The sequence below is a fragment of the Pristis pectinata genome, chromosome 5 (genome assembly GCF_009764475.1).
Source record: "Pristis pectinata isolate sPriPec2 chromosome 5, sPriPec2.1.pri, whole genome shotgun sequence".
NCBI lineage: Eukaryota > Metazoa > Chordata > Chondrichthyes > Rhinopristiformes > Pristidae > Pristis > Pristis pectinata.
The window spans coordinates 104,662,161-104,674,404 of NC_067409.1; the positions used below are offsets into that span (position 1 = coordinate 104,662,161).

At 45.4% G+C, this 12,244-nt stretch overlaps 1 protein-coding gene across 1 annotated transcript in view; it reads left to right on the forward strand.

Annotated features, from left to right (window-relative positions):
- The first annotated feature begins 968 nt into the window (after positions 1-968).
- srd5a1 (steroid-5-alpha-reductase, alpha polypeptide 1 (3-oxo-5 alpha-steroid delta 4-dehydrogenase alpha 1)) overlaps positions 969-12,244 on the forward strand; it is a 33,214-nt gene continuing 21,938 nt past the window's right edge. Inside the window, exon 1 of the mRNA XM_052016526.1 lies at positions 969-1,602. Coding sequence (XP_051872486.1) covers positions 1,292-1,602 — 311 coding nt within the window. The 5' untranslated portion in view covers positions 969-1,291. The remainder of the gene's footprint in view (positions 1,603-12,244) is intronic.

Here is a 12,244-nt window from a genome sequence, read left to right on the forward strand (position 1 = left end):
GGCTGGAACCTGGAATGTGCAGTACTACCTGAGTCAGCCAAATACCAACACAGATGAGCAGGTTAATTGCTTAGAAACTATGGCAAGTTCACTTCAGCAGCAACTATTGGAAAAGTTTAAAATAGTCCAACAGTTCAAAGTCAAATTTATTGTCATATGCACATACATGTATGCACAGGTGCAATGGAAAACTTACTTGCAGCAGCATCACAGGCATATAGCATCAGAAATACAGCATTCACAAGAAAAACATAAATTATACAAAATTTTTACAAGAAAAAACACAATTAGAACAAAAAAAAACAAATCCATTGTGCAATGTCAGTGGTCATAGTGTTGCTATACTGAGATAGTGATTAGGGTTGTGCCGGATGGTTCAAGAACCGAATGTTTGAAGGGAAGTAGCTGTTCTTGAACCTGGTGGTGTTTGATTTCAGGCTTCTCTCCAACAGTAGCTGCGAGAAGATGGCATGGCCCAGCTGGTAGGGATCTTTGATGATGGATGTTGCCTTCTTGAGGCAGTGCCTCATGTAAATACTGCCAATGGTGAGGAGGGGTGTGCCCATGATGTACTGGGCTGAGTCCACTACTCTTCTCACATTCATACACATTCGAATTGCTGTTGTGGACCCTGGTCCAATCAGTCAGGATACTTTTAACAGTACATCTGTAGAAGTTTATTAGAGTGTTCGGTGGCTTGCCAAAGTCCCCAGCGCACTTTCCTTGTTCCTTGAACACTTTCCAGAGTAGTGGTTATTAGATGTCTTTGCCAACAAAACAGAGCATGCTGCAACTACTCAGGAGCCAGGCAACATCTGTGGAAAGAGAAAATGAGTATTTCCAGTAATCTCTCTTTTAATTTAAGGTTTCTGGCAATTTGCATTTCGAAGTGCATTTGCTAGTTGCCCACCCGTGCATGTAACAATGGCTTTACAATGGGCATGAAACACATTTTGCAACTACCGTTCATTTTCCAACTTGCCGCTCAGCAAACTGCTGGAAACGAACAGTGCTGCTGTGAGTGGCCCTTTCGCTTGCCGTCCATTCCCTCGGTTTGTTCCGGGATACTGCGAAACCTACGACGTGACCGGCTCTCAAAGCAGCACCGCCCTTGAATGGTTTAAAGCGGAGTTCTCCTTCCAGTGAGCTGGATTCAAGAACTGTCTTTTCACCTACAACAATCAGTTTAACCGCACTGCATTTTGCAGTCAAGTTTCAACCCTTTCGGGTTGATTGCGAACACATTTTCCTGCGGGCCGGCAGAAGACTCTGCAACTGGCAATAGCTCTCCATGATGTTCTTGCAGCCAGTGTTTCGGTTCCTTTCACATATGAACAATGAAAGCGAGGTGCTGGTAGAATTGTTGTCATGGCTGATCATCCTTATCGGTGGCTGTATTTTGGCCTTGCGATTTGTTGAAATTCCTTACGGGAGGTATTCCAGCAGTAAATACAGATTTCTCATCAACGGGAAGGTTGCTTGGTTTGTCCAAGAGATCCCGTCCTTGGCAATCCCACTGTATTTGTTTTTCAGCGCTGACAAACCTTTGCAACCACCCAACATGCTAATGCTTGGCATGTTCATCTGTCACTACAGTCAGAGGTAAGTCTGCATATCTCCTAACAGGAACTGTGCCGATGAAAATGTGTAAGACAATAATACTATTCGGAGTAGTGCTCAAAGTACACAGTGACGCAGATATCGCTTCGAAAATAATGGGACATTTGATATTGTGGCAAAGGGGAAGCTCCCTCCCCCAGTAAGGAACAAAAGTGTTGCGAGTTGCCGGCAACTGCCTGCCAGTCTATATGACTCGACTACCACCCTCGCTGAAACCATATCCCGCTGTCTTCCTCCACTTGAACGTTAGGACATTAAAGGTGCTGCAAATATTAATTAATCTCGAAACATATTCAGGAATTCGATCTTACATCGTAAGAACTCTCATAATACTGCCATGTATAAGAGGACACTCGAGTACAGCGTAGGTATCAGCAGATAGATACCAAATGGGTGAATGATATTGGTATTGGTTCATTATACTATTAGTTTTATTCTTTCTAGATTACAACTAATGAATCTCTCTCTTCAAAGCCACCCAGCTTGTATTGTCAAACATGTTGCTTGCAGAATTGCAGAAGATTGATTAACAGATGGCAGAAATTGTGCAGTGTGTATAAGATGATGAGAGGTATTGATAGAGTAGATAGTCAGAGGCTTTTTCCCAGGGCTGAATTGGTGGCCACAAGAGGACATAGGTTTAAGGTGCTGGGGAGTAGATATAGAGGAGATGTCAGGGGTAAGTTTTTTACTCAGAGAGTGGTGAGTGTATGGAATGGGCTGCCGGAAACGGTGGTGGAGGCGGATACGATAGGATCTTTCAAGAGACTGTTAGATAGGTACATGAAGCTGAGTAAAATAGAGGGCTATGGGTAAGCCTAGTAATTTCTAGGGTAGGGACATGATCGGCACAGCTTTGTGGGCCGAAGGGCCTGAATTGTGCTGTAGTTTTTCTGTTTCTATTCTCACTTGTACCGAGGTACAGTGAAGAACTTGTCTCGCATACCGATCGTACAGGTCAATTCATTACCCGGTGCAGTTACATTGAGTTAGCACAGAGTGCATTGATGTAGTACAGGTAAAAACAATAACAGTACAGAGTAAAGTGTCATAGCTACAGAGAAAGTGCAGTGCAATAAGGTGCAAGGTCACAACAAGATAGATCGTGAGGTCAGAGTCCATCTCATCGTATAAGGGAACCGTTCAATAGTCTTATCACAGTGGGGTAGAAGCTGTCCTTAAGTCTGGTGGTACGTGCCCTCAGGCTCCTGTATCTTCTACCAAATGGAAGAGGAGAGAAGAGAGAATGACCCGGGCGGGTGGGGTCTTTGATTATGCTGGCTGCTTCACCAAGGCAGCGAGAGGTAAAGCCAGAGTCCAAGGAGGGGAGGCTGGTTTCCGTGACGCGCTGGGCTGTGTCCACAACTCTCTGCAGTCTGTGAAATAGGTTGTAATTGATTTTAAAAATAACACAGTGCTTAAAAAAATTGTGCCAACCAGGAGATCAAGTGGTATAACATGGGTAAATGCAAGACCATATTGGGTCAATAGTGACCATATTTTCTTCAAGACTTAGCAATCGGCAATAGTTCTCCATTACAGTACAAGTACACTGCGTAGAAGATAAATATTATTAACCCACTCCCACAATTGCCCAACAATAGGCAGGAGCAGTTGAGAGAGAAAACTATGATGGACAACTCCCCACAACCTGACAAGTCCAGATCCGTTATCATCTCATAGGTGCAGTACAAATGCCTTGAAGAAACAGGACACTCCACCAACACATACTGATGCTGGAAATAGAGTCATAGAAATAAGCAGCACAGAAACAGGCCCTTTGGCTCAACCCATCCATGCCAACGATGATGTCTAACCAAGCCAGTTCCATTTGTGCTTGCACTTGGCCCATATCCCTCTAAACCTTTCCTATCCATGTACCTGTCCAAATATCTTTTAAACATTGTAATTGTACCCACCTCTACCACTTCCTCTGGCAACTTGTTCCACTTATCCACCATCCTTTAGATAGAGTCATACAGCAAGGAAACAGGCCCTTCGGCCCAACTCGTCCATGCTGACCAAGATAACTACCTGAGCTGGTCCCATTTGCCTGTGTTTGGCTCAAATCCCTCTTGGCCTTTTCTACGCATGTACTTGTCCAAACATTATAATTGTACCCACCTCTATAGCTTCCTCTGGGAGCTCGTTCCATATACCCACCACCCTTGGTGTGAAAAATTCACTTTTAAATTTTCTCCTCTCACCTTAAATTCTCTAGTTTTACACTCCCTTACCCTGAGGAAAAAGACAACATGCCTAATGATTTTATATACCTCTAGTTCTCCTACACCCCTCAGTCTCCTACACTCCATGGAAAAAGTCCCAGACTATCCATTCTCTCCTTCGAACTCAAATGCTGTAGTCCTGGTAATATGAATCTTCTCTGCACCCTTGCCAGCTAATGACACCCTTCCTATAGCTTGGTGACCAGAACTGGGTACAATATTCCAAGTGTGATCTCAGCAACGGCTTGTACAGTTGCAGCGTGATGTCCCAACTCCTGTACTCAATGCCCTAACCAATGAAGGGAAGCACGCCAAATGCCGCCTTCACCATCCTGTCTATCTGTATCACTACTGAGGCCTTCTTCATTATTGCAGATGACTTCAACCAGGCCAACCTCAAGTGTTACCAAAGTACTACTTGCACGTCTCCTGTCCCACCAGGGGCCCTAACACCTTTAACCATTGCTATACAACCAACAAAAATGCCTTCCGAGCCACCCCTCGCCCTCACTTTGGGAAATCAGACCACCAGGCTGTGCTCCTTCTCCCTGCATACAAACAGAAACTGAAACAGAAGGATCTGGTACAGAAAGTCGTTCAGTGCTGGTCTGAGGAAATAGATGAGCTTCTACGTGACTGTTTTGAGTCAGTGGACTGGTCCATGTTCAAAGACTCAGCCTTGATGAGTATGTCAACACCATCATGGACTTTATCAGCAAGTGTGTGGAGGACTGTGTACCAAAGAGGATAATACAGCTATTCCCAAACCGGAAACCATGGATGAACTGGGAGATCCACTCCCTAATGAAGTCGAGGACTGCTGCATTCCAATCAGGTGACCCTGACCTTTACGAGTAATCGAGATATGACCTTTGTAAAGCTATCAGAGATGCCAAGAGACAATACCAGTCCAAAATAGAGTCCCAGACCAGCCGTCAGTTGTGGCAGGGCTTACATGCTATAATGGGCTACAAGACTAAGTTGGGTAGCATAGTCAACAACAGCGCATCCCTTCCTAATCTTAATGCATTCTATGCATGTTTTCAACAGAAGCAAATTGGTTTGTCACCACCCACCCTGACAGCCTCCAATGCAATTGAACCTGTGGTCACCGTTGAAGACGCAAGATCACTCTTCCGGAGAGTGAACCTGAGGAAAGCATCTGGCCTGGATGGTGCCCTGGCCATGTCCTCAGATATTGTGCTGATCAGCTGGCTGGGGTATTTGCAGATATACTTAACCTCTCCCTGCTTCAATCTCAGGTTCCCACCTGTTTTAAGAAGACCACTATCATCCTGGTACCTAAGAAAAACAAGGTAACATGCCTTAATGACTACTGGCCAGTGGATCTGACATCCACTATCATAAAGTGCTTTGAGAGGCTGGTAATGGCACGCATTAACTCCAGTCTCCCGGAAAACCTCAACCCACTGCAATTCGCTTACTGCCGAAACAGGTCTACAGTGGACACCATCTCCCTGGCCCTACACTCATCTCTGGAGCATCTGGACAGTAAAAGCACCTACGTTAGACTATTGTTTGTTGACAACAGCTCCACCTTCAATACTGTGATTCCAAGCAAACTCATCACCATACTCTGAGACCTGAGACTCAATACCTCCGACACAATTATTCTGAACACTGGTGCCCCACAAGGCTGTGTCCTCAGCCCTCTACTCTACTCCCTATACACTCATGACTGCGTGGCCAGATTCTGCTCCAACTCCATCTACAAGTTTGCAGATGATACCACCGTAGTGGGCCATATCTCAAATAATGATGAGTAGGAGTACAGGAAGGAGATGGAGAGCTTAGTGACAACAACCTTTCCCTCGATGTCAGCAAAACAAAAGAGCTGGTCATTGACCTTAGGAAAGGGGGGCAGTGTACATGCGCCTGTCTACATCAGTGGTGCTGAGGTCGAGAGGGTTGAGAGCCTTAGGTTCCTTGGAGCGAATATCACCAATAGCCTGTCCTGGTCCAACCACATAGACGCCATGGCTAAGAAAGCTCACCAATGCTTCCACTTCCCCAGGAGGCTAAAGAAACCCAGCACATCCCCTTTGACACTCACCAACTTTTAGCGATGCACCATAGAAAGCATCCTATCTGGATGCATCACGGCCCGGCATGGCAACTGCTCTGCCCGGGACTGCAAGAAACTGCAGAGAGTCGCGGACACAGCCCAGCACATCACAGAAACCAGCCTCCCCTCCGTGGACTCTGTCTATACCTCTCGCTGCCTTGGTGAAGCAGCCAGCATAATCAAAGACCCCACCCACCCGGGCCATTCTCTCCTCTCCCGCCCCCACTAGGCAGAAAATACAGGAACCTGAGGGCACATACCACCAGGCTCAAGGACAGCTTCTATCCTACTGTTATAAGACTATTGAATGGTTCCTTTATACGATGAGATGGACTCTTGACCTCACAGTCTACCTAGTTATGACTCTGCGCCTTATTGTCTACCTGTACTGCACTTCCTCTGTAGCTGTGACACTTTACTCTGTATTCTGTTATTGTTTTTACCTTGTACTACCTCAATGCACTGTGTAATGAATTGATCTGTACGAACAGTATGCAAGGCAAGTTTTTCACTGTAGCTCGGTACAAGTGACACTAATAAACCAATACCAATACTTTCAGGGAACTATGTACCTGTGCCCCTAGGTCTCCCCAGGGCCCACTGTATAATGTGCAAGTCCTGCTCTAGTTTACCTTACCAAAATGCAACACCTCACACGTGTCCAAGTTAAATTCCACCTGCTGGTCCTTGGCCCACTTCCCTAATTCATCTAGATCCTGTTGTAATCTTAGATAACCTTCTTCACTGTTCACTCCACTACCAATTTTGGTGTCATTCACAAATGTTACGGACTCAGTGAAAGTCCCTTTAAGATAGAGAGTGTGTGTGTATGTGTGTGTGGGGCGTGCTTACGTCAACAGAAGATAAAGGACGTAATGACGTTGTTGCAGAAGGAGAGAGAGAGAAGGGAGAGAGACACCAGCCTGCTTGTTTTCTCTATCGATGGATGAGAAACAATAACTGTGTTTGCCACTGAAATCCATGTATGGAAGTTGGAAGTAGTCCGGTGGAGTTCACTTTGTTGCTGACCTGTAGAAGGAAACAGGTATTTGTGTGTGGACGACCACGGTTCGGATGCTTTTCGGGGTGAGGAAGTCACTACCGAGTAAACACTGGAGTGTCGTTTGGGTTCCATCGTGGAACATTTGGATTTCGTATGTACTCTCTCTCTGTTTTTCTACATCTACATCTTATCTTCAGACAACGGTGGCTGTTGAAGAAGCCCTTGCTCATGTTTCACCTTATGGCTTGCAGAACTGAACTTTAAGAACCATTCTGGAACTGGGAGTTTTGGACTTTGTCACACACACACACGAAGAGTTTAGTTTTGGGGTTAACGTTCGAGGTTTAACATTCTTGAATTCTAACATACTAACATTTTTTTTTAACTTTTATTTTACGTATTATCATAAGTAGTGATTAATAAAATAGTTTTTAACACTGAATCATGCTCAGTGTGTTTCTTTTGTTGCTGGTTTGTGACACAAACTTACTAACCATGTTAACAACATTTTCATCCAAATTGTTAATATAGATGACAAACAACAGTGAACCCAGCACCGATGCCTATGGCACACCACTGGTCACATGCCTCCAATCTGAATAACAACCTCCACTACCACCCTCTCACTCCTTCCACCAAGCCAATTTTGTATCCAATGGGCTGACTGACACCGGATCCCAAGTGATCTAACCTTCCAAACTAGACTACCATGCGGTACCTTGTCTAAGGCCCTGCTGAAGTCCATGTCGACAACATCTACTGCCCTGACCTGTCCTCATCACTCTTCTTCGTCACCTCATCAAAAAACTTCCCATGCACAAAGCCATGCTGACTATCACTTATCAGTCCTTGCCTTTCCACATGCTGGTACATCCTGTTCCTCAGAATCCCCTCCAGTAACTTTCACACCACTGACGTCAGGCTCACTGGCCTCCTCCTCTCATCATCCTCTGTGTGAAAGAGTTGCCCCTCAGTTCCCTTTAAATCATTCCCCTCTTAAATCTTTGCCTTCTAGTTTTAGACTCTACTACCTTGGAAAAAGAGTCTGACTATTCACCTTATCTATGGCCTTCATGATTTATATACTATAAGGTCACCCCTCAGTCTCCTACACTCCAGGAAAACAGCCCTAGTCTCTTATAACTCAAGCCCTCCATCCAGGTAATATCCCTGTGAATCTTTTCTGCACCCTTTCCAACTTAGTGACATCCTTCCTATAGCTAGGTGACCAGAACTGCACACAATATTCCAAGTGTGGTCTCATCAACGTCCTGTACAGTTGTAACATGACATCCTAACTTTTATATATTCAATGCTCTGACCAATGAAGGCAAGCATGCCAAATTCCCTCTTCACCACTCTGTTTACCTGTGTTGCGACTTTCAGGGAACTACGTACTTGTACCCCTAGGTCTCTCTGTTCTGCAACGCTTTCCAGGGCCCTACCATTTACTGCATAAATCCTGCACTGGTTTAACTTAACAAAATACAACACTTCATACTTGCCTGAGCTAAATTCCATCTGTCATTCTTTGGTCCACTTTCCCCAGTTGATCTAGATCCTATTGTAATGTTGAATACCCTCTTCACTGTCCACTATACCAACAACTTTGGTGTCATCTGCAAATTTACGAATCATACCAACTACGTTCTCATCTAAATCTTTAATATAGATTACAGACAACAGTGGAATGAGCACCGATCCCTGCGGCACACCGCTGGTCACACACCTACTACATTCTGGAAAACAACCCCCCACCACCGTCCTCTGACTCCTACCGCCAAGCCAATTTTATATCCAATTAGTTAGCTCAACCTGGATCCCATGTGATCTAATGTTCTAGACCAGCCTACCACGTGGTACCATTGCCTAACTCTCTTGGTAACAGCACTTCCAGGCAAATAATCACATTCAACAGAGTTCTCTTCACAAATGGCTTCATTAACTCTTGCATGCACTGATTATCTAATATGCACTATTTTAACATGCACTATTACATTTACTTCTATTGCTAAGCTGGGATATTACCCACACACTTGCGAACTGGCCAGGTTCACGATGAAGGGTTCTCCTGACTCCCAGACGGAGGGATTCATCTTTAATTTGTGATGGTTGGTCTCTGGAGTTGTCACTCCCGATATCTTTGATGGGCTCACTAATGTCTTGCATTAATGTCCTGTTTTGCACAGTTTTTTTCTCCTCAGTGTTTTGTATAATTTTATATTCTGTGTGTTGTCTGAACCTACGTGCCTGTGATGCTGCTGCAAGTTTTTATTTTACCTGTACCTCACCTTAACCTGCCCTCATGACTGTAAATCGACTTGGCAAGAGTATTCTCCTTTACTTTATCTGCCAAAGCTATCTCACGTCCTCATTTAGCCCTCCTTATTTCCCTCTTAAGTGTACTTGTAAATCCATTATACTCAAGGAATTCGCTTGATCCCACCTGTCTATACCTGACATATGCCTCCTTTTTCCACCCAGAGCCTCAATACCTGTGATCAGCCAGGGGTCCCTAATACTGCCAGCCTTGCCCTTCACTCCAACAGGAACATGCTGGCCCTGAGCTCTCCCTCTCTCACTTCTAAAAGCTTCCCATTGCCCCACATCCCTTTACCTGTAACTGGTCTCTTCCAGTCAAACTTTGCAACTTTCTGTCTAATGCCATCAAGATCAGCTTTGGACCAACGTAAGACTTTAACCTGTGGACGCTTCTTTCTTTTTCCATAACTATTTTAAAACTGATAGAATTATGGTCACTAGTCTCAAAGTGCTCCCTGACAGACACTTCAGTCAGTTTCCTTCCCAGCAGGACGTCTAATGTCACCCCCTCTCCAGTAGGATCATCTACATGTAGCAGTTAGTGTAACGCTATTATAGCGCCAGCGACCCGGGTTCAATTCCCGCCGCTGTCTGTAAGGAGTTTGTATGTTCTCCCCGTGTCTGTGTGGGTTTCCTCCGGGTGCTCCGATTTCCTCCCACATTCAAAAGACGTACGGGTTAGGAGCTGTGGGCATGCTATGTTGGTGCCGGAAGCATGGTGACACCTGTGGGCTGCCCCCAGAACATTCTACGCAAAAAGATGTATTTCACTGTGTGTTTTGATGTACATGTGACTAATGAAGATATCTTATATTGCTCTAGAAAACTTTCCTGGACACAACAAATTCCGTCCCACCCACGCCCTTAGCACAACGGCAGTCCCAGTCAATATTAAGGAAGTTAAAATCACCTACTATTACAACCCTATTGTTCATCTGCGATCTTACAACATGTTTGCTCCTCTAATTCCCGCTGACTACTGGGGGGGCCTACAGTATAATCCCATCAAAGTGATCACCCCCTTCTTATTTATGAGTTCCACCCATTTAGCCTCTCTGGACAATTCCCCAGGAATATTCTTTGTCAGTATTGCCTTGATGTTCTCCCTAATCAAAAATGTAACTCTCCCTCCTCTCTTACCTTCACCTCTATCATGTCTGTAGACTGTGCCCTAGAGCACTGAGCAGCCAGTCCTGCCCATCCCTCAACCATGTTTCTGTCATGGCTCTAGTATCCCAGATCCATGTATCTATCCATGCCCAGAGTTCATCTGCCTTATCTGTATGGCTTCTTGCATTAAAATAAATGCTGTTTAGTATATCATACCTTCTTCCTTCCCTCTCCTGCTCCTGCCTGTCCTGACTACTGAACTTGCTCGCTTTAGCTTCTATATTTGCCTCAATTTTCTCATCTGCCACATTAATACTTTGTGTCTCACCCCCCCCCCCCCCACCCCCGCCATACTAGTTTAAACCCTCCCGAGTAGCAACAGCAAATCTCCCCACCAGGATATTGTTCCCCCTCCAGTTCAGGTGCAGTTCACCGTTCACCTCTGCCCCAGAAGAGATCCCAATGGTTAAAGAGCCGAAATTCTTCCCTCCTGCACCAGCTTCTCAGCCACTCATTTATCTGCCCATCCTCCTATTTCCTATCCTTACCAGCATGTGGCACTGGGAGTAATCCAGAGAATACAGCCCTTGAGGTCCTGCTTTTTAACCTTTTGCCTAATTCCTTGTATTCACTCTGCAGGACCGCATCCCTGTTTCTACCTATGTCATTGGTACCAATGTGTACAATGACCTTTGGCTGCTCACCTTCCCCCTTGGGAATGCTCTGCATCCACTTGGTGACATCTTCAATCCTAGCACCCGAGAGGCAACATACCATCCTAGAGTCTCGTTCACGGCCACAGAATCTGCCTTCTGTCCCAGTAACTATGGAGTCTCCTATTACTGCAGCCCTTCTTGTCTGCACCCTCCCCTGCTGTACATCAGAGCCAGTTGTTGTGCCCAGACCTTGTTGCTGCCATTGCTCTCCTGTGAAAGGCCAAACCCCCCAACAGCATCCAAAATGAGATATGTGTTAGTGAGGGGAATGGCCATAGGACAATCCTGCACTCTCTGCCTACCCCCTCTACCTTTCCTTGTGGTCACCCACCTACCTGCTCACAAGATCACAAGATCACAAGATAAGGGAGCAGAAGCAGGCCATTCGGCCCATCGAGTCTGCTCCAAGGAAAAGGGAAAAAGAAATGGGGTGGGAAAAAAAGAGAGAGAAAAAAAAACTATTCTAATCCCATTTGCCAGCCTTATCCCCATATCCCTTGATACCCTGACTATTTAGATATCTGTCTATCTCCTCCTTGAACACCCCCACTGATCTGGCCTCCACTGCTGTGCGTGGCAAGGAGTTCCACAATTTCACCACCCTCTGGGTAAAGAAACTTCTCCTCATCTCTGTCTTGAAACTGTACCCTCTAATTCTAAGATTGTGCCCTCTGGTCCTGGACACGCCCACCAAGGGAAACAGCCTAGCCACATCTACTCTATCCTTACCTGTCAACATTTTAAATGTCGCTACGAGGTCCCCTCTCATCCTTCTGTACTCCAGCGAGTACAGTCCAAGAGCCGACAAACGCTCATCATACTTAAGCCCTTTCATTCCTGGAATCATTCTCGTAAATCTCCTCTGAACCCTCTCCAACGTCAGCACATCCTTCCTAAGATGCGGGGCCCAAAACTGCGCACAGTATTCCAAATGAGCCTCACTAGCGCCCCGTAGAGCCTCATCAACACTTCCTTACTTTTATACACTATACCTCTCGAGATGAATGCCAACATAGCATTCGCTTTCTTAACCACCGATCCAACCTGGTGGTTAACTTTTAAGGTATCTTGTATAAGTACCCCCAAGTCCCTTGTACTACCGCACTATCAATCTTCTCTCCTTCTAGATAATATCTACCCGCTTATTTCTACTTCCAAA